This window comes from Corvus kubaryi, unplaced genomic scaffold, assembly GCF_017639235.1.
Source record: "Corvus kubaryi isolate FWS band 111438036 unplaced genomic scaffold, C.kubaryi_AGA036_p1.0 37142, whole genome shotgun sequence".
NCBI lineage: Eukaryota > Metazoa > Chordata > Aves > Passeriformes > Corvidae > Corvus > Corvus kubaryi.
In genome coordinates this window covers 357,967-380,313 of record NW_024581036.1, presented here as the reverse complement: position 1 = coordinate 380,313, position 22,347 = coordinate 357,967, and the positions used below count along the sequence as shown (strand labels likewise).

Below are 22,347 nucleotides of genomic sequence, written 5' to 3'. Positions count from 1 at the left end.
ATAACCATGCTGCACAGAAGCCCACGTTGTATCAGTTAGTGTGTCAGTGGGTGCAAGAGAGCTGGCCACAATAGTCAGCGTGAGGGGATGACTTTGAATGAATACTGGGAAAGGGTAATGTCACCAATACAGGCCTGTTTTATTGGTAGCCTGGGAGGAAGGACAGATGAGTCCTGTAAAGATGTTGAAATCTGCTGTGGATACAAAGCTGGTGGCACCACTGGTATAAAGGAAATAGTATGATTAAAAGGGCCCTGGACTGGCTGCATGAGGTGGGCAGAGCAGCTCCTGCATGCTTGTACTTTGAGGAGAAGACTAAAAACAAAACACCGGGGTCCCTCTGTATCCTTAAACTTTCTAACCTGCCTTGAAATCCTTGTTACCCACTGAGGCTGCTAACCGGGCCAGTGGCTTTTCCCTAACTGCTCCACATCCATCCTCTCTGTTTTCAGTAACCACAAAGAGGAAGATGGTGACTCCAGCGTTATAGCCCTCCTCACTACATAGCCCTGGTGAAAGAGCTAGCATGCTAAACTGCATGTGTTTTTCTAGAATTTATTACTGCTCTTCTATTTTGTTTTTCCCCTGCCTTGAGAAGGGGAAAAAAAATAAAAGCAAGTTTTTCCCTCAAATGGATGGTAAAATAGATAAACTGATGTTTGTTACTACTGCAGAGGAACAGACAATATTCAGAGAGTCTGGTGAAGCATCTATCTCCTCTTAAGCTCTCCAGAAGGCAGAAATCCCCAGCATTGTTTCAAGTGCTAAGGCAATAGTGAATAAAAAGAAAATTCCCTGTTCCAGGCCTATTTTTACCAGAGTGGTGCAGTTCCTGTTCAGTAGACCTATGCCTCTTAATCTACATCACTAATGATATTGGAAACTATTTTAGGCATTGCATAAAATGTTCATCCAGTCTTTGCTAAAAAAGAAGCAACCAACCCACAAGTCCTTTGTTAAACACTGGTTGCAAGGCTTCAGCAGTGATTTGGGTAGAAAGATCTTGGGGAGAGGTTGTGGAAGTGTCTTGCTTTGTTTTGGAACGGAGGTTGTGTGTGACCTTGGGAAAGCCCAAACCTATGGTTATTCTTTTTCCCCCCACCTCCCCCACCCTCCTCATTATCCTGGAAATGAAGAGAGCCACTACAATTATCTCTTTAGGGTTTTGGCTCTTTTAAGTTAAAATGGCAGCTGTCTTCTGTTTTGCCCAGCATCTTGCACAGAGGGACCCAGTATGCAGCTGGGCAGTAATGAAGTTGAGTTCATTATCTTGTGTGAATGTGATAATGAAAAAAAATCCACCTGAACCAGCAAAATCTTAAGAATTTAGATCAGGCCTCAGTCACAGTCTCACTACCTCCTTTACTGAGATTGTAAATGTCTTTACTCCTCTTTGAGAGGAATAGTGCTGGAAGTGTAATTTAATTATTTCCAGGACTTTGTCTTGTCAGCTTCCTTATATTTGTATTTTCACTGTGTTGGGGTGCATTGATTTTATGTGAAGAGTTTCCTGCTTCTGTGACTAAGCCAGGTAAACATGAGGTTAAATCTCAGACAGGGCTGAGTGTTCTCTGTGTTCCAGCATCTGTCTGGATTAGGCACTTCGTCCCTGTCTCCTCCTATGCCTTTTGTCTTGTCAGAAGTATTTTTATAGGTACGGAAACATATATCGCAGGGCAACCAGAACAAACTTGATGATTAAGATGGTTTTTATTTGCAGTATCTTAAGATGAAACCATTTGCCATGGGCTGTTTCAGCAGATTGTGTCTCTGGAAATGCTTTCATGGGCAGACTGAAGGTGATTTGGGTGGGTGGTTGAACATTCATCACTAGGCTCCAGGGTATAGGACACAGGCTGGCAATATGTATCCATCGCTTGTGAGCCACGTGAGTTCCGTTAGGAACCTCTGAGAGAAATTACAGGACAGTTTTCAGGACTTCTTATTCTTCTATCATCCCAGCTCCAATGATGATGTTGCTGGGACCTCCCAGAGCTCCTGGTTGTTTTGGGGAAGAGTGGCTGGTGAAGGGGAGCTGCAGAAGTGAGGGAGAGATCGTAGCAATGCTGTGAACAAGCACCAACTGGTGAATGGTGGAGCTGAGGAAAATGCGGGCAGGATTAGGGTTTCCTTGGTTTCTGCGGAGAATGATCTCTGCAGTGGGAGGTTTGGCAGCAGCAGGCACCCCTTCCCATGAGTCACAAGAGGCTTTTTCAGAGGAAAGGTCTAAGAATTGCACTAGGGCCGCTCTTGCTCATTTTTTTTCTGTTCCTTCCAAAAGGCCTTTTTGCTGCCATGTGGTACCTGCTCCACTGTCATCCTTGTCCCATACAGCCTACCTTCCTCCATTTCCTCATCCTCCTCACTGCTGTGGTGGTTGAGAGAGTGGGGGAAAACTGTCAGCTCAGGACAGATGCTCTTAAGTTACTAAGATTTGTTTATAGCAGTGAGGGTGGAATTTCTGTTTGATGCAAAGGTTGATGGATGTGTGAAGTCATCATGTGGTTGTGGGGGAAGGCAGAAGGGAATTGATTCCCTTTGTAGCCCTCTATCCCCACAGTTTTGGGAGACAACCCCTGGAAATCAATGGGAAATTTGTTACTCCTTCCTGTAAGCCCCTTGGCCCACTCAAAGGTAAATAGGGTTTGTTGGACCTCTCCCAAACTTTGCAGTAGGGAGATGTTTGATTTTCTTGTTGATAGCCTTCCCTGTCAAGCGGTCTGATGTCATGGGGACCAAGAAACACCAACTTACTGCTGGGAAGTGAACCTAATTGACTTCTGTGTCCTGAGTGCAGGGAAATTCAAGCTTTTCTTCAGTCCTTAAGAGCGTGCCGGGCTCATTGGTTACTCCTGACTGCTCCTTTGCTGTGTATGCTGTTTCATTACAAACTTACAATGCTTGAAAAAAAAACAGTTCGTCTTTTTATTTTTCTTCTACTCTTTTTAAAAGTTCATTTATGTTTGTTTAGCCCTTCTTTGCTAGCCCTCCACAGCTGAGCTGTTGAGCTCCCCAGGTCCTCACAGAATACTGGGTGATACCCAGATTCATAGGTCCCTTTTCCTACTGAGATTAATATTGTCCTGAAGAAAGCCTTGAAATAGGGAGATGAGATCAAAGCAGACACAACAACTGAATAGTGGCACTAAAACTGAAGTCCTCACTTCACAAAGAACTTGTTTTTGAGCTGAACTGTGCAGTGAGCCCTATTATACTCTTGTATTAGTCCTGAAGGGTTCCTGCTTGCCCCTACAGTCCTGCAGCACTTCTGCATTTTCCCTGGTTTTATTTCCCCTTGGTGTGAATAAGCAAATGCAAGGCTCGAATAATAGCACAGTCAAGCTGGTTCCAACATGTGAACAGAAGACTAGATAGAAAAATAAAAGGGAAGAGGGAATTGCCTTCTTGATCCATAAAGCACAAAATACTAAATCCCTCCAGACCTGCTTTTTGTCATGTACTGTCCATGAACCCTGTTTGGGATTTGGATCAGCATCACGGCAGAATCCGGGTGCGCTGCTGCTTGTGTGCAGTGCAGGCTTGTGTGTGTCTGGCAGCAGCACAGAAGAAACCAGTTGATGATATTCATAGGATTAAAGGCCCAGTTCCTGGGGACACACTTGGTTGGATGCAATTAAAATGCCTGTCAGGCATTTGATACCAGCAACCCCTTGACAAATTGCTTCAGCAGCCGCGAGGTGCAGCATCCTATTGTAAGTGGATGATGGCGGAGCTGGCTGGCTTGTCATCGTTCTCGAAATTTCTGTGGCCAGTGAACTCCCTCTTCCTCTCCCACTCATCCTCTTTTCACCACTGCGGGGACTTTTTCTAATTTGCAGTTTTCCTTTTCCTGACGTACACATGGTAGATACAAGCTGGTGGCTTACAGACTGCGTCTGTCTGGAGATAGGCAGCGAGCCGATGGATAACAACACTCCGGGAGAATGATTATGCAGCAGTTATTTAAGGATAGGCTTTTGTGGTATGGCAGCATATGAGCTGGTAATGATTTTATTTAAAAAATGTCAGGTTTGTTTTCTTGTTGAGAATTTGAAAGAGCTATACCTTTATGCTGAAGCTTTTTGGATTTTGTCTGCTGTAGATTAAAATCGGTAGCAGTGCACACTGGATGAATTCAAATGGATAGGTAATAAACTTCTGTGGATTTGTTTATAAATACGTTGATGCATGCATAATGTGTATTATATGCAGACACACCTTACACAGATGACTGTATGGATATATTTATGCATTTCTGTCTTTGTATCATAGAAGAAAAACTTTTCTTATAGCTAAAAAACTGTTTTTCAGCAAAAATTAAGTGTTTTCAGGGTGGTTTTGCCCCTTCCTTTGTTTTGTATTAACAGATTCTTCAGTGTATAGTCTTGGACACCGTGCTGATTGGAATCCTCTTTTCAACGATCAGAAAGGTAGGACACCTCTCTTTAAATGTGGGAATGAATGTGGTACTGGGTGTGGTTTGCTCTTTGTTATTTTGTTTTTCTTTTTTGATTTACACAAGAGTTGGGTATTTTTTGTTTTTGCCAGCTTTGCAGAGATTTTCAAATTGTTGTGCCAGGCACTGTAAAGTTATTTTTGATGTGTAAGCATATGCTCTGGGTAACTAATTAGTCCTTTCAGCTGCAGCTACCAAAGAGCAAGATACAAACCTGAATGCATATCTATTGTCTTGTGTTAGTATAGTGAGAGTGCAAGCTGCCTCCTGTCTTACCACATTTGGGGTCCTAATACTGATTTTAGCATCAGCAAGGACAGGGTTAAACTCACAGGCTTGTTCTGAGCAGGTATAATCTCTCACAGGAAAGCAGCTCACGAAGCTCATTGTTCCAGCAGCCTGTCAGTGCTGGGTGAGCATCTGATGGCTTTTTGACATACCACTGACACTTCAGAAATTGTCTGTATATCAAAAGGAGGAAAACAAGCTGGGTTTTTTTGACAATATCATTGTTAATTTCCAGGAGTGGCAGTTTATTGTCTTCTTCCCCTGATACCTTTTGGCTGTGGTTGCTTTAAGCCCTTGCCCCCTGTAAAGGAGAGAGGGAGATAAAACGTTGCAAAATAAAATTTGTAAGTTACTTTGTATTGGACTTCCAGATGTGTCAGGTAGCTAAGGAATACAGATTTCATTGATTTGCAGTAAGGACTGTGCTCCCAAAAAAAAAAAAAAAAAAAAAAAAAAAAAAAAAAAAAAAAAAAAAAAATCTAGGCAGGATTGAAAATCTGCTCACTTCACCTTCATGGAGAGAGGGAAAGTTATATCCATCTTGAATTAACTTTGTAGGTGCCACTTCTCACCCAACACCTACCGAACCAGACTTTATGATGTCCTTCTCTGTTTTGGTGTCCTACAGGTGATCATACTTCTTAAACTCTGCTTTTAGACCTGGAGGAAATGTGTGCAATCAAAATATGCATGTGTCTTCAGTCTGAAGTTTTAGGAGGCCTTTTAAAAACGTGAAAAAAAACCCAGAAATTTTTCTGGAAAGGCCGTTATGTTTCACTGTGTGAGAAAGCCTGGACTCCTGAAATGGCGATTATGGGTCCCCCTGACAGGCAGGAATCCCAGGCCAGAACCTGGGCACTGGCAAAGGTGTGGGCCACTGCTAACAGCACAGTATGCCTCAGAAAGGTGATGAATAATCAATGTCATTGAAATTGATTTCTAGGTCTGGTTGATAGATTCTGTTTTCCTGTTTTTTGAGGGAAAGCATTGTGAATTTTTCCAGATATTCTCTCTCCTGTTTTCTTACATACAATTCTATTATTTGTTGTCCTCTTCTACACATCTTTCCATTCTCTTGGCCCTTGCAGTTTTTCTGTCCTTGGCAGAAGGCTTTTTACCTAAGAGATTTTCCTGGCTGAATAAAATTCTTGAAAGGAATTCTTTACTTGCTAGTTTATCTTAGCTGCTTTCAATACTGTTTCCTCCTGGCATCAGTTATCACTAGACTCATTGAAATAGAAAAACCTGTAGTAAATAGTGTATAAAATGCTTTAATTTGTGAAAAATGCATTCAGTGATTTGATTTTAGCTAAGAGCAAGTCCCTTCTCTTCCCTCTACTTTTAATTTCACTTCCGTTGTCCAAGGCAACAAGCCAAACTGCAGTCTCATTCTGATTTCATTAATGTTTTGCAAACTCTGTCTCAAGGACTAATATTGCTTGCCTGGGCTTGATGTCAGAATCCAAGGTTTTGCTGCAGCATTGGAGAAGGGGAAAGGAAGGATTCTCACAAATAGAAAGGATGGCATTGTTAGCAGACAGGTAGAACTGCCTAGTTTTTATAGTATTGGTGGATAAAGAGTCCATCCAAATTGTTGACAATGTGATCCCTTCAGATCCCAGCAGGTTTTCATCTGCCGTGGAAATATCTCATCTCCTGTGCACAGCATCTAATCAGTCCTCTGTGGTATCCAAAAAACAAAGAAAAGGCATCAGCTATTTGTTATTAAATCAGAGTTGGTGGAGACTGGATTTTTTTATTACATAGAAAAATACATATACATTTCTTATTCATCTGATTTAGCAGTCATTTTAGCCTCCTGCTTTTATCTCAGTTTTTAGGATTCATGTTACAAATCATTCCTTCAGGCTACAGAGAAGGAAATGAGATGTTATACTGGCAAAAATGGAAATTATTTCAAACAACATAGTTTTCTTGACGAAGAGGTAAGGGGTACTTAGGCTGTAAGAAGACAATTAATTCTAGATTGACAGGTCTTAAAAATCCTGTGGCCACAGGGGTAGCATAAGCTGGCTTGGAATATCAAAAGGAAAACATTTTGTTAGCTGATACAAAAAGGCATCAGAAGGCAGAGTGTGCAGTGGCAATGAGGTGCGCTGGATTACAGTTTGTGGACTCCAAGGCATACACCCAGGATGATGTGATGTTTGGCACTCACCTTCAATTAAACATATGACATGGTGACCAAATGCACTGAAGGCATCCGGAAGGAGCATGTGGTGTCAGTTCACCTCCAGAGCTCAGCTGTGGGGAGCAGCATCAGGAGTGAACTTGGGTCCATGTCTGCCCCTGTCCTGAGATGATCATCTGTTTTTTAACCCCACTCGTAATGATCCTCAGAGAGGAGCTAAGGAGGCCATTTGCTTTATGGCTGTTCTAGGCTGGGTCTCAACATCCTTGGTTTGTTTGCTAGGGTTAGATCACCAGTATTAGTGTTGTCTTGTCCTATGACTACATGAAACAAGTAGTGGTTTGAGCATTGGAATGAATGGTGCTGACTTTGATTTATGTCTTGTGCTTGATGAACAGTTCTCAGTGAAGATTTTCCTGCTGTTTTACTGATTAGAAAGACTGTCTCCTAGGCAGATCATTTGGTGGCAAATGAGAGTCCTGTATTATGACTTCTTTCAGCTGGAATGTGAGCAGGGTCACTTGCAGGGTCTGCTTTTTTTCTTGAATGTCAGTTTTCATGGGAGTTGTAGGAAGGCAGTTACTCTGTAACAAAACAGGCTGAAATTGGTCAAGGGACTCAAAAGTTACTAGCTGCAGAGAACGTAATCTGCATAACACTGGTTTTCAGTGGCTAAGACTGAAGCTAATATATCCTGATGAAAGTTCTTTCATATGGGTTTGCATCTTGTGTCCTCTCCTCCCCTGCCACAGCTTCCACTATCCAAGTTTCTGTGTGGCTGTGTACTGCCAGCTGGGCAGGACATGGCGTGCTCTAGAGCTGCTCTGGCTGCTGACTGGCCATTGTGCATGTGCTTCTTGTCTGGAAGGTCAGAGGCAGTGAGTGGTGAGGTTATGTTAGTGCTTTCTTCATTTAAAGGAAGGATTCATTTTAGGTTTTTTTTTTTCATTTCTAGGAAGAAGTTTCTGTCCTTAATTCTCTGTCAAGCTATATTTAAATATTAAAAGCTAGGGATAGTTAGACAGCAGAAGTTTGGTTTAGTAATGTTAAAAAGGACCCTGTGTAACCTGTCAAGAAAGTAATCATCAAAGCACAAGAATCCAATGAAGGATGAACTGGACGAGGAGCTGGGTGACATGACTTCAACTGGAGGGAGAAGGTGCACCTGATTAGGTGCAGGCCTGTGGTTCCTGTGAACGACTGTAAACTGCTGGGTTAATTCCCAAAAGTCTGTGTCCTCTTTCTTTTCCTTATTTTTTTTGTCTCCAAAACAGACAAAGAAATGCCAGTGTATTTCTCAGGAGGAGTATTCATCAGCTTTGCAAAATGATTGAGATCCTTGGTTACAGGAAGCTGCAAAATTTGGTCATGAGATTTAGTATGGTGGGTTTTGTCTTGGCTGCAGTAACAAAGGTGTTTGTGGCATTACTGCAGTAGCAGTAACAATGAAAAGGTTAAAATACATTTACTAAGGCTTGATTTCTCCCAGCTTCACCCATCGACTTAACTCTTTCTTCTTCTTTGCTGTATTGAATTACATTTTGATCATAGAGGTCAGTGATGACATTTAAGATGTTAATGAATAAATAGTAATCAATTAATCTGTCCCATTTCATACAAAAGAATGGCAGTTTCCTGATGGACACTTAGCTGGCATACCAAAGCTGGAAAAGGCAGAGTCTGTGTTGCCAGTAGCATGCTAGAAAAAAACCTCTATAGCAGCAATGCTGCTGACTCATGCTTTACAACCCTGGAACGTTCCCTGAGAGGCTTGAAGTGCAGATTAACTTCCTTTCCCCATCCTGGTCAGGGGACAATTCATTCCATTATTTGCCACCAAGTAAAGCGTCTAGATGGTTATGCACTGCTGCTGTTTTCACTGACCTTTTATGGAGTGCATTAGCATGGAGCTTTCGAGAAATCATGGGCAGCTTATTTTAGTACATTGGGTGTCAGTCAGTGCTAAATCACAGAAGCTATTTACATGTATTTTCTGAGTCATCCCCAGCTCTTGTGATAAGGTGATTTTTTTAGTGTATGTGGTTAGTAAACTGCATTTATCTCTACTTTTTCTTATTTGCTGTGTATATTTTCCCTTAAAAATGCAGATGTATAACTTAATTGGCTAAAAGAAAATGAGTCACATGTAAGGAGGTGCCTTTCTTTAGCCTTTTCATTGTCAAGGGGAAGGGGTTCATTACTGCTGGAGGCAGGAATAGAGCAGTGGGGGAAAGATCAGAGGTGTGTAATAGGTGACGGGATAAAACTCCCTGTATCATCCAATCCAATTGCCTCTGTCTCTGTGGTTCCCAAGTTGCTTCCTTCCACATGCCCAAAGGGACCCGAGCACTCTGCTGTTCCTCAGCATTGTAGCATTTGATACTGAGAAGCTTGATCTTATGGTAGAATTCATAGCCCTGGATTTGGCTGGGGAGAAAAAGATACATGGGACATCTGTGGGGACTTGCACAACCTCGAACACCTATTTCCAGTGTTTGAGGTACAAATGTGGAAACAAAGTCATGACACATCTCTGTGAAAAGTTCCTTGACAAATCACTGCCAACTGTAAGTACAGGTCAGCACAGTCCAAGCGTAGGTAGTACAGCAGAGAGGAGATTCTGCTGAACTAGTGTCTCATTTTTGCTCTGGAGAAAGGCTCTAGTTCTTCCTGCTCTGTAGTGCCAGGAGCACTGTTCACCAGCCTGTACATCCCTGTGCTGTGAGGCTGTAGTGTTGGTCAGTGTGCTCTCAGGCCCCACCTGTGCTTCTGGCAGTACTGCACAGGCGAGGGACTGCTGCTCTCTTGCAACTGTATTTTACCTCTTCTCTGAGCATCGGGAGGGTTTTTATTGGCATTTCTGAGCTCATAGTTTGCAATATAAGATGTCAGTAGTTGATTTGGGGTTTCACAGGCTTAGGAGTCTCTCTTGCCAGTGTGGATTTTCTGCATCCCCCACCTATTTTTTAAAATACTTGAGGCTGAGGTATCATGGAGAAAGGGCAGCAGGAGTGGAAAACACAGGGCTGTGACAACATGGAGATTGATCAGGCTCTGCCTTTGGGTACTCTAGCCCTGGAAACCAGCCTGCCCTACTGGGATTCAGCACTGCTGCATTGTTCTTCCCTTCTATCCCGTCCTGAGCACACCAGAAGACGAGCTCACTGGTAGCTCCAGCTTGCCTTTGTCTCTGTCTGCAATCAGAGGTATAAAAGCCCTGTCTGCAGTCATAGTCTACCTGAAGTTGTCTCTGGCTGGGGTTAGATAAGACACAAATCCACTAACGTTTCATAATTTAGGACAGAACTATCTGCTTTAGGATTTCCACAGTCACTAGAGTTTAACTGAAATCTGTTTCATGGTGGATTTACTTGCATTGATCCAAATCCCTTCTCAGTGCTTTTTAGTGGGATTATGGTGGCGTGGTGGATGAATTGGCATTAGACTCCTCTATGTTGACAATGGGGTGTAAACCAAGTTTATGATAAATCAAGACGGCTGATACCTGTATTGATAAATGCATATTAAATCTGGACTTAGTTGTTGCTGCATTTCGAATGTATGCACCAAATCTGTGTTGCCAGGCCTCATCCTGGAGCTACAGCCGGGTGTAATCCTGGCCACCCACAGAGGTGCTCAGCCACTCTAAGGGTCAGCTATCCAGTGAGGACAGATCCCTGACCCAATGACGTTCTGCTCCAGTGGCTTTCCCAGGCTTCTGGCAAAGTCAAGTGTAGTCTGACTGTTGATCCTGTGTCTTTTTAAAATTTATAGGAAATTGGAAACACACATACTTCACTTTTAAATTAAACAAGGTGCAGTTGAATGTGCAGTGAGCTCCTCACTCATAATACATATTCTGCTAGAGCCAGTGAGCAGCTCCTACATGTATCTCTGAATCTCTAAATGACAAGACAACATTTTAGTCATCTTTTCTTGGGTTTAGCAACATCATGATAAAACTGAAGGAACATTAGAAGCCAAAGAATGAGTCAAGATGGCACTGATATTTTTTTAATAGGCATATTAAATAGAAGTTAAAGCTACAGATTGAGAACCTCAGTAATGTGCTGGATGCCCTCAGAGAAGATAGAAAGTTAAGATTTAAAATTCTGTGATCCCCCCTCATCCCATAGTCCTATGCATATACAAAAAGGGCCTACATCTCTTTCCAGAACCCACTGGGGTCCACAGAGGTTTGTGCTCTCAGCACCTGATGCTGTGGGCTCACTGTACTCAGAGCTGCTCTTGATGTCCCCCTGAGCAGAAGCTTGGTTTCTCCTTGGGTGGATGTGCATTGCCTAGGAGAGTTGAGTCCTCTTCTTGGAAAGTTGCCATGAAGTATGGCTGCAGTACAGCTAAGCATATTAACAATCATTAAAGTAAGAATTGGTGCCATTATTTGTAATGGTGGTGTTATATAATTAGTAATAAGAACAGCAATACTTGTAAGGTCAGAGTGAGGCATGGGCAGAACTCACTAACTTGTGACAACCTTCCCTGCAACATACACAGAATGCCCTTGAGTGTCTAAATGAAAGTGCTTACTCTTAGGTTCATGGTATTTAGTGTCCGATAGTAAAAATGTCTCTCAGCAAACACTTGTGGAAGTAGTTATGAAAAGATAAATTCAAGACTGATGTGTACAACTACTAGAAGTAGTTTTACAATTGTATACTAGCCACTGTGTGTAAGAACTTTAAATACCAATGTGTGCATTACCAGGGGAAAACTTGAGCACTTTAGTGATTAATTATAGAACAGAAGAGATGGAAACCATACTCCATGACACAAGTAACACATCCATGCAGCTCGTAAATAACTCCCTGAAAGAACTCACTAAAGAATAAAAATCCCCAAAGAAACAAAATCAAAAGAAAAGAAAACAAACAAACAAACAAAACCAAGGCAGAGTTCTCTATGGTTGCCTGGCACTGTCATTCTGAACTGTTGCACATCTCTTGGTTCCCATTAATGTCCCATTAATGTCTCTGTGTCCCCTTAGTGTTGTGTTTTGCAGCTCTTGGAGTGGGTGAGTGTGTGTGAGAGCAGAGTAATCAGAGATTTTGATCTTCATAAACCTGTTAGTTCAATGTGGTGGGATGATGGCCCTTAGTACGCTGAACTGGCTAGTTTGGATCTTTGGGAGTGTTTGAGTGGGCATAATGTTATTGTGGTGAAGTCCTGTTATTTTCAGTGTTATTGTCCTGTCACTTTTACCTCAGAATGGTATTTACAGATTGAGCAAAGCCTAGAGCCTACCTTTTTTTGTGTGCTGTCATTTCTCATTTTGTGCATCAGTAGGAAATGCAACATGTTTAATCTTATTTAACATATTGAATGGAGGGAACAGGAGCAGAAGGGTGTTTTGAATCTCACAGTTCCTGCTCCTGGGCACTTGTGGCTTGGCAGCCCAGGTGCAGGTCAGGACCCTCCAGGCAGAAGGCTCTGCACAGCTGTATTGCTATGGTTTGCCTGCACAAGTTGGACATGGATGTCTTCGGGCAGGAGAGTCTCCACATGACCAAAGAAATGCCTCCTGATTCTGCTGTGTGTGTGCTGGTGATGTTGTTCTTCACCACGTGTGAAGGCCACCACTCCTGCTGTCAGCTGTGTCACGCTGGCACTGGGACTCCAACCCTCCTGCACAAGCAGGAGGGACACATCTGTGCCTTTTGCTGAAGATCATGTTTATTTTTTCTTCTCTCAATTGTAATGAGATCTGTGGAGGAAAAAATCCTCTAACTTCTGCTGCTGTTTGAAACAGGGCTCACAGAGGCTTAAGGCTATTGCAATATCCTTTATAGGCAACTTGGTAGATGATTGTGGTTCTGCTTCAGAGATGTCTCAAGCACCAAAGCCACCTCAGTTACCTTTTGGATTGTGATTTGATGCAACTGCGACTGTACTAAAAATGCTTCTTGTCTGTGCAACCCAAAACTTTTTTGTTGTTCTTCATATGTTAAAGGTTAACCTGAGGCCAGCAGGCCAAGCATAAGTATTCAGCCATGGTGAATGGCTTTGAAAAATATTTGTGATTTTCCCCCTAAAATATCAACCTGTCATTAGCAGTGGAGAAAAGCAGTGAGATGTACAAAAGCAGATACAGGTCAAATCATTGGGTCTGTGTCCACATGTTCACCTAAATTTTGTTAGTGTTTGTGTTTGCATTTTCTGGAGTTCTCTTTATTACAAATAGCCCTTGTAATAACACTAGTGTGACCTATAAAATTCCTTTCTGCAGCATCCAAACTGGCATGAGAAATACCAAAACAAACTCTTCTATCTAATATCAATGAAGGAGTGCTGGAGTTAGAAATACTTTTATGAGATCTGTTGCAATAAAGTACTGTGGACAAACTAATTCCTGGAACAAATAAGATTCTTCCTGTTACCAAATATGAATTTGTCCTGTGCATAATCAAATATAATACAGAAATGTAGACTATAAAACCATGGTGTTAGGAGGGGAAGAAAATAGAGTACCTTCTTTCACTCACTCAGAATTTCACTCAGTTTATAAAATCCCAGTGTTTGGGATGTTTTAGGGTGGGTTTTTTTTTGAACTTTCTACATCTGTCAGAAGGGAGATGACTGTTTCTATCTTGTCAGGCAGAAAGATTATTTAGGTGTTCTGAAATATTATTATTGAGCTAAAATTGATAAAATAATATAAAAAATACTCCTACTGAGCCTAGTGTAGCAACTATGGAATTGACTGTTGACTTGAAAAACCTTAGACAAGGCTTGCAGTGAAGGCTGATCCTGGATGTGAGCATCTCCTTTCCACATCTATTTCTGTTTGAATAGTTTGCTAAATGTAATGAAAGGCCCAAACTGTTCATATGCATTCTGTCAAAAATATGTTACCACCTTTGGATTCATGTTACGGTGCTAATATGCTTTCTTGCAATTTTGCTCCTTTCTTCTTAAAACAAGAGAAAGAAATAGTTGTATAATAAACCATGTCATGAAAAAGTCATATGTTACGACAAAGCTTAAAAAGGGTTTTGAGGATTTACAGCCATGAGTGTTTATGAGAACTAAACTAATTTTCATTTCTAAGCAATCCTGTTTGCAGAGATCATCAGGAGCTGGTTATCTATAAAGATGAAGGTAGTGCAAGATGTCAGTGAGGTGGGAAGCAGGGACCCTCAGGAAGCTGTAGCTGCAGGCCATGCCTGAAATGCTGACTGGTAGGGCTGCAGCAGATGGGCCGCCGGGCAGCACAAAGACAGTGGCACTCTGTCTCTGCAGGTTTGCTGTAGGAAGGTTAAGCCTATGGATTGAAGTAATCCTTGCAATATTAAAAGCCTCAGTCTTGCAGTGTCTGTAGGGGAAGGGCCCGTCAGACATCCCAGAAACTTGCCGAGATGTCTCTGAGTGTCTCTCACCAGCCCCTCCAATGTGTCTACTGCTGTTTTTCGGTTGTCTCTGGCTGTTGGTTTGTCAGGCTCATCATCAGCTTTTGCTTTTGGTTAAATGCTCCCTGACAGCAGAAATTGGCCTTGGCTATGAGCCCCTTGGCTGCTTAGCAGAATTAGGTCTTTCACCGATCCATGTCATTCAAAATTCACTGCCGCCCACTGGCTCTGGCTACCCCAGCTCACACTGGTTTTCTGGTCCTTTTGCCCTGTGTCTGTCACTGATTCTGTCTGTGCAGAAATTCTGTATCTCTGAAGTGAAATGGGCATTTTCTTTTTGGCCCTCTACTGTCCATGGCAGCTTGTCTCAGAACCCCAATGAAATGCTGGACTTGCCAGGCTGCCTGCCACATTTCCAACACAATGTGCCCCTGCCTTTCCCAGAGCTGTGCTGTTTTGTCCCTGGGTCTGAAGCATGTGTTTGCAAGGCACAGGGGGGTAGCTTATCACTGCTGAGCAGGAGAATCTGTCCCAGGCTCTGCTTATGTTGTGCTTGATGGAGAGAATGGGTGAATAGCTAAATGAAAGCATGGAAGGAAACCCCATGACCTCTGCACCTGTTTCAGGTTAGAGGGCTCCATGGGACAAGAGCCAGCCTTTGAATCAGCACATCTAGAGCTGGGCTGGGCATAGGAAAACTACTTCTGTGTTTAAATAGACTTGATGGCTATTGTGTGGCTGCCATCTGTCCTATTTCACACACGATAACTTTGTTTTATCATCTTTAACCTTGTCTTACTAGGTCTCTAAACTGCTGGTCAGTCTGCATTCATTGTTGAATAAAGAGGTGGCCACTTTTCTTAACAGAAAATAATCTTACTACAATAGCGGTAAATGAGCCTTTTCCCGTTTTGGCATGAGTGCCTTTCTGCACAAGAAATGTGGTTGATAGCAGGGGCCTCACTGCAGCATTTATCCTCCTGATTAATCACAGCACTTCAATAAGGTGCTTTGCTTTAAACAGAAGACAGTAGCCGTCTAAACTATAGCTGAAGCATTAAGCATTGAAAGCCAAAGTACATGTTATAATTTTTTTATATTAGGAGAGGGAAAATAAAAGGAGGGTTTCAAGGAGAACAAATGTTGGGTGTGGAGGATGCTTCAGGGAACTCTGTAAAAAAATTGTTAACAAGAGTAAAGAGGTTTGAAGGAGTTTTCAAGTGGGCTAAGAGTAATAAAAATGTAATGGCAAATGTATAATGCACTGTAGACATTGTTGTGCCAGTTCATATCCCAGTCAGTCTGCTCACCTGCTGTCAGGAAGTGGTAGTGATTCATATGCTGATGGTTGGTGCCACTGTCTGCATGGCAGTATGGAGCAGACTGAAGGTCTTGGTATCTCTGGACCAACTCCAGACCCAGATATGCGCAGCAGCTGCAAGAGACCTGCAGCACTGCATGTGAGTGGGAATACGAGTCACTCTGCAGTTCGTTTTATTGACCTGTTCTTTCCAAGTGTTCTCAACATCAACAATGAAGACTTTCTAAAAGATTGCAAGCATTGAAGTGCCCAAGTGACATTCTTCCCTTTGACAACCTGTCATGAGAGTTTTAATACTTGCAAGAAAGGAGGAATTTTCTGGAAGATTTCTGAAGGTGTTTGTTGTCCTCCAAGGTTAAGCCCAGGCAAGTTCAGGGTTCTCCTGTTGGTGTTGGAGGTGTCCTCTTACTGTGTTCCTGAGGGCTGCAGGTAGCCCTGTGGTTGTGCAGAGACAATTGAATTGTCCTTGGGTGCTTAACACTGTCACTTGCCAGTGCACATCTGTGAACTAAAAATTGAATGGAGTCTTAGCTCTTTCTGTAGCAAAATCCTACACAGGTTTCTGTGCTGACAGGGTGAGAGGGAGGGGTGAGTCCTTCTGGATGTGACATACAACAACACACTCAGGACCTGGCTTTTTTCACCAGAAGTGAAAGTTGGGAGGTGGTTGGTACATGAGTGAGTTAATAGACAAATGAATGTTGAGGTCTTTGTAGAAATGTACTGGTCTCTTTTTGCCTGTTTCTAGTCTTTGTCCCTTTGACATCTGTTGAGCTTCCACAAAAGATTTGAAGTGTCCCAGTAAGCACTGCATAAATCCATTCTTAATATATCCTAAAGGGGTTATTTTTATGGAATGCTATGCATGGGTTGTTGAGCCAGAGGTGGTGGTAGTTGGCAATATCAGCAAGGGAATGACCAAGAGAATATTTCCTTTTGGATGCTTGTGGTCACAGCTACACTGTGTCAGGGGTCCCTTGCTGCTTGGAGGGGAAGCATCTATCTGCAAAAATTAAGCCGAAACTTGAAAAAAAAAAGCTAATCAACCAAAAAGAAAAGTGGCAGAGGAGGAAGGGGAAGAGAAAGATCCTATTCTGTTTTGAATTCCTGTTGAGACTGGCCACCTGTATGGCTTTGGTATTGTTCTGTTGCAGTGAGTAACAATTTGTAGAAAATGAACCTTCATTCCTCCTGCCCTAACTATGCCTAAACTACAGGAATTGGTATCATTATCTAAAACCTGTAAATATCTTATATTCACTTGAAACCGGGGTGATTAGGTCAGTCACTTTTCAGGAGTAGACGTAGATCATGCAAAAGGATTCACAGGTTGAAGGCATTGATGTTAGAATGTGCTGTGGATGGGGTAGGTGCAAACAGCTAAATGATAGTGCTTTGGTTTTTGCAGCAAACAAAACCTGTAGCATAGCAGGGTGCTAGCCTAGCATTTGCTTGTATAAGCAGAAATGTCAAATGCTTTTATTGTGGTATCTAAAACACTGGAAATGAACATTTTAACTGCTTAAAAGTCATCATATGCAAAACTTGCTGTTAGGGCCAAAGGCTCACTGTACAGTATATGTTATATGAAACTCCTGTGGGTACTTGAATCCTGTTTGATTATGCTAAGACAGAGCTATCAGAAGACCTGGGTTTAGTTTTTTCCTGGCCTAATAAAGACCCAGATACTGAAGGCTACAAAAAGAGAAATGCTCCTGGACTCAGAGCAATGAACTTCCTATTACTTTTCTCTACTCTCCATCAGAAAGCTGAGATCTAACAACTGATGTTAGCACTTTAATACATAATTTCACCTTCCCCTTTCTTGAATCACTTAATCTTGCCGTAAACTTGAGTGTGTGTTTGTGTGCAGTCAGCTCTTAAAGGCTTGTCTGCATGCAAAACCTGTACCATTTGACCCATAGGTATATTAAGGGGCTGTGGATAAATAACAAGTGTGCACTTTCTTTGTTGTATGCCCAAGAAAGACCGAAGTTTTCTTCACTCGGGATCACATCCCTTCTCAGTCAATCTGGCTCTTAGGTCTGTAGAGATTTTAATGTTATGTGACACCTGTATGGTATCATATCACTTGGATGCGATGGTTTATGTGGTTTCAGGTTTGACATATGAATTCCCTTTTTGGAGAAAACTCACTTCCTGGCAGAGGGGTAGGGAGTGGAGGTGATGTTCACAGTGGCAAATACTCAGCTACAACTGCCACTGCATGACAGCATCCAGGATGGAAGCAGATGCTTTCTGTGAGGACATACACCACATTGCCACTGTGTCTCTCCAGCTGGTAGCTGCCATTGCACTGTGCACCACAGCTGTAAAGCAGCTTGGGATGGACTCCTGAAACCAACTCTTGGGTCCTAAACACTCCTGATGTAACAGAATGATCCTTCTGACTACCCTTTTCTTAAGGGCAGGAGAACACACGATTGCATAAAACAGATTCTCCTGCTCTTCTCTCTGTGTTACTTGTGAGAAGTGTGTGATACTGTCAAGAGAGCATGGTTCAAAGCCTGCTGAAATTCAGGTGAGAACTTTTGTGAGCTTTGACGGGTTTTGGATTGGTCCCCTAAGGACCTGCTTTGATCAGTAAAGAGAGTGCACTGGGCAAATTTAGGTACTGACATGAGAAGGACTGCTCTTGCTAGTGGGGGCCTTTTCTGCTGAGGTTTGCAGGTGACAACAATGGCTCTTAGTGTTCCCTCCCGCTGCTAAGGGAAGGAGAGGCAGGCTGTCTGCAGGGCACGAGGCAGCTTGGCCTGGCAGCTGGGGAGGAAGGCATGTCAGATGCCAGCTCAAAGAGCATGCAGAGTGACTTGTACAAAGTGGAGCTTAGATGGCATGACCTACTTGACATAGAACACCACTTCACCTCAACTGCAGTCAGTCTTGTTCAGGGAGATGATGGAGTAAGCATGCATTTTTTAACAGGTGACAGGTGAGATAAAGATGAGGAAAGTTAATTGGAATTGTCACCATGGAGTCTTTTGCCAGAGGCTGGCATTATGCTGAAAAGTGACATTAATAATGTTGGCAGGATGGGACAATCTATTGTTTAATATTAATGACTAAAATTCACCTTCTAATTATTCACTTAAACTGAGGTGGGAGAACTTTGGCTTGCTTTAGTTTCCAAACTGCCATTTCCTCTAACGTGCTCATGACTGCCACAGACAGTACTGTAATACGACTCTTAAATCTGAAAAGCTCTCAACGTTTTGCTGGGAACGTCTGTTCCTTGGTTGATCATCTTCAGTGGAGTAAATTAATATAATGATCCGTACATTATTAACCAGCTACGGTTAAGGTGTAGTTGGGTGGGAATGTAGAAGTGTTTGAGTGTGTGCTCTATGTATACAAATAAAGGTGCTTTAATTCACATATTTACATTATTATAACAAATACTTAGACAGTAATTGTGATGGACCTAGCTGAATGTTAAAGGTAAGAATGGTGGGGGAAAGTACCAAAAAGGCCCTTTAAAATAAATTATTACTTACAAGTGGTTTAATAGCAACACATGGCTGTGTAGGCTCAACCTTAAAAATTAAATTTACACTGAAGTGCTTTCATTTCTCTGTTCAAATTTGTATTGTTTTATTGACTGGTTACAGATAGTACATTAAAGCACATGCAGTCAAAATGGTGTAAACTTCGGGGATGGCTTTTAGCTTCCTAGTGTGTGTTCCAGTATTTCAGAACATGTTAGAAATTATTATTTGCCATTTGGGCACCTTTTCAGCTGTTGGGGGAAGGCTGAAAATTGGGCACAAATTTTGAGCTCATAGCATTTTTAGGGCAGGCCACAGTGAATATCTTCCCTCTCACTCCCTTGTGAGCTTCTTTAGCTGTCGCCGGTTGAGGATGGTTTCCTGTTAAATTGCTTGTGTCACTTTTGGAGATGATTTTCCATGAGTTGGTACTTTCAATGATCCATAGGAAAGAGTAATGTTATGGAAGCAACTTCTAGTAGGGAACTTCTAGCACATCTCATTCTCAGAGGTGAGGCTGTAATTACCGTTTAAAGGCAGTTGCTGTTTGTGTGCACATGTGCTGCAGTAGGAAATATGCCTTTTGTGCCCTGGTGGCTCTTAGTTTATCACCTCTGGAAGCCAAAATGTTAGCCCTCATCATGCAAGATTTTGCCTCTTGTGTAGTGTAGTTCAGTTTTTAGTTCTAGTAATATAATATCTTTTGCAAGTATTTTTTTTTTTCTGTAACTGGTAAGATCAGGGTGGATTGTTTGTTTATTTCAGCTAGTTACCTTATTTTTCTTAGGAATAACAAGATTGGAACAAGTAACTCACAACGTGCAGTTTACCCGAAAGAATAGGTCCCCTCTTCCAACCCCTCAAGTTATCTAAGCACCCATTAGTCTCTTAGCATTAAAACAGCCTTGTGGAGTAGCATTAAGCAAGACTGCTTCTTCATAGGCTGTTAACAACTGAAGAGAACTGAAGCAAATTTATTGCAAGTACACATATAAATACAATAAATTGTTTTGTATTCTTTTCTTGCTTTAAACAGTTACTTTCATACTAAGAGTGTGCTTGGTCTTTATCTTGGCATTTTTTTGTTTTACTTTTTTGAGGTTTGGGCTAACAGGTTAAATCCTCTTGATCTTTTCAAGCTGTTACTGGTGAAGCGATGAGTAAAGTATACCATCTCATATATCCATCTGAACTGAAAATACCCTGGCAAAATTTTATCCCCTAATTACTGATATATAAGGGATTGTTTTCACCCAACTGCACAGTTGCCAAGTAGAGGTTGCGTGACAGCAGGAGGATATAGCCTAATTGAGGAAAACTGATTATTTTGTGACATTGAGCACATATACTGGGTTACAGGGGATTAATTCTGTCTTCAGGTTCCCAGACTTCATGGCCCCACTGTCACACATGTTCAGGATGAGTTGTGTCTGTATTTACTTCTGGTGGAGCCTGTTGCTGGGACACCATATGTCTCTACAGAATTCAGACACACATTTTAGGTAATGTCATATTGGTGGCAGCTTCTCCTATCAAATGCCTTTTTTTTCCCTGAGTGAAGAGCACCGTGTTGTAGTTCTGCCTTTGTAAGTCAGACTACACTTAGTCATTGATAGAAGGCCTTTGAACTTCTCTGTCTCAACTTTGATTCTTGTCTCCCAATATCCCCATCATTAAATTGGGATGTGGCACAACTTGGAGCACATGCCTGTGGTCTCTTTGGCCAAAAGAGGGAAGATTGTAGGTTCTCTCAAGCAATTTTGGGTTAATGCCCCCATGACCAGGGTCTTGCAAGGGCATAAAAGACCTTGACAGTCAATAAGGAGAGCAAAATACAGCTTTAAAAAATATGCTCAGCCAAGAGGCAATTCATTTCAAAAACTGTTTTAATTGGTTTGTAGGGGTGAGCTACTTCACATGGCATATGTTTTCTGGGAAATGCTCCAGCTCAGTATTAAGAGGCTACAAGAAAATTGGCACTAAACAAGTGGATGCAAGGGACTTGAGGGAGTGAAACCTTAATAAAGGCTGATACTGTCTGATTTACCTCAAAGAGGCTCAGTTCAAGTGTCTTTTAGTTTCCAGAGGTACTGACAGTTCTGTTGCCATAAACAACAAATCAATCAAATTGAGTTCTACCTAAACTAATTTGTGTTTTAAGGCCACACTCTTCTGATAGAGTCTAGAGTTGTGCTGTTTAGGTTAGTGTCATTGTTTTGAGCTGAGCCAGGTCTGGTAACAACATACCTCTTTAGGAAGAGATCGAGCAGTGGCCAGGTGAGCATAGAGAAGTGCAAGTGATAGGTATAGTTGTTTTAATAGGGTACAGTTGCATTCTTCTGATATCCAGTGATGTCATCACTGGATAGGAAATCACCCTTTCTTTGGGAGATAAATCCCAGTCCTTTTCCCACAGTCTTAGAACATCTTCTCCAAAAACACACTTAGAACTGAGGAGACCATCTCCCAAAGGAGGGAATGCGTGTACAGGGTGTATGTCATCTGACATTCTCGCTCCTTACCCAGCTGGGTCCTCATCCAGAAGGAAAGAGAAAACATACCACGCCATGGCCAGTCCAATGAGGCAGGAGGTGTGCTTTCTTTTTGGTGGAGAAGGTGCTGTTCAGCGAAATGCTGTAGTGCGTGCCCAGAAAGAAAGGTGGAATAAGGAGTGGCTGTCCATTTGCAATAGGTAACTGAGCAAGGTTTTCATTCCTTCCACATCTCTAGGTTGGCTGTTACCTCCTTTAATCTCCAGTCAATGTTTTCTGATCAATATGGAGCTGAAGAGTGTCCTTCAGCATCTAAAAAGAGAAGTGGAAGGAGGGGCCAGACAAAGCTCCCTACTACTCCATTGCTCATTGCTCACTTCCTCTTTTCATGTGTTTCCCCAATTCCTACAAAATCCAGAGAAATCTATTTCTTAATGCCTTAGAATAAGAAGCAGCAAAGCACTGGGATTTCTTAGTTTGCATCCAAAATACCAGGTCTTCTAATCATCTCAGAGCAGCAGACATGAAAGCTCCTTCCAGAGAGATGTCACAAAGGTCACACATTTTCCTTTGAATAATGAGCAGTGCTTTTAAAGGAGCTTAAGATAAACTTCAGGCCTGTGGCCCATATGATCTGTTTACTGCATATAAAGAGTGTAGCCCTTAGCTAAGCAGGAGCAATGATTCTGTCACTAGAGCTCAGACTGAAACTCCAAAAACCTGCCATGTGCTTTCCTAATGTACCATAGAGCCTGTGCATGTTTTCAG

The 22,347-nt window shown here is 42.1% G+C and overlaps 1 protein-coding gene across 46 annotated transcripts in view; it reads left to right on the top strand.

Annotated features, from left to right (window-relative positions):
• MAP2 (microtubule associated protein 2) overlaps window positions 1-22,347 on the top strand; it is a 245,487-nt gene that overhangs the window by 99,154 nt on the left and 123,986 nt on the right. For 42 of the 46 annotated variants that reach the window (XM_042021393.1, XM_042021398.1, XM_042021403.1 and 39 more), the window contains one exon: window positions 4,368-4,430. The exons of 2 other annotated variants lie outside the window; for them this stretch is intronic. Coding sequence is in view for 5 of the 44 variants with exons in the window: in XM_042021411.1 (XP_041877345.1) it covers window positions 4,368-4,430 (63 nt within the window). In the remaining 39 variants the exon portion in view is untranslated. Of the gene's footprint in view, window positions 1-3,743; window positions 4,148-4,367; window positions 4,431-22,347 lie in introns of those variants that run through there. 2 more of the 46 variants (XM_042021406.1, XM_042021395.1) reach the window with 1 other exon arrangement.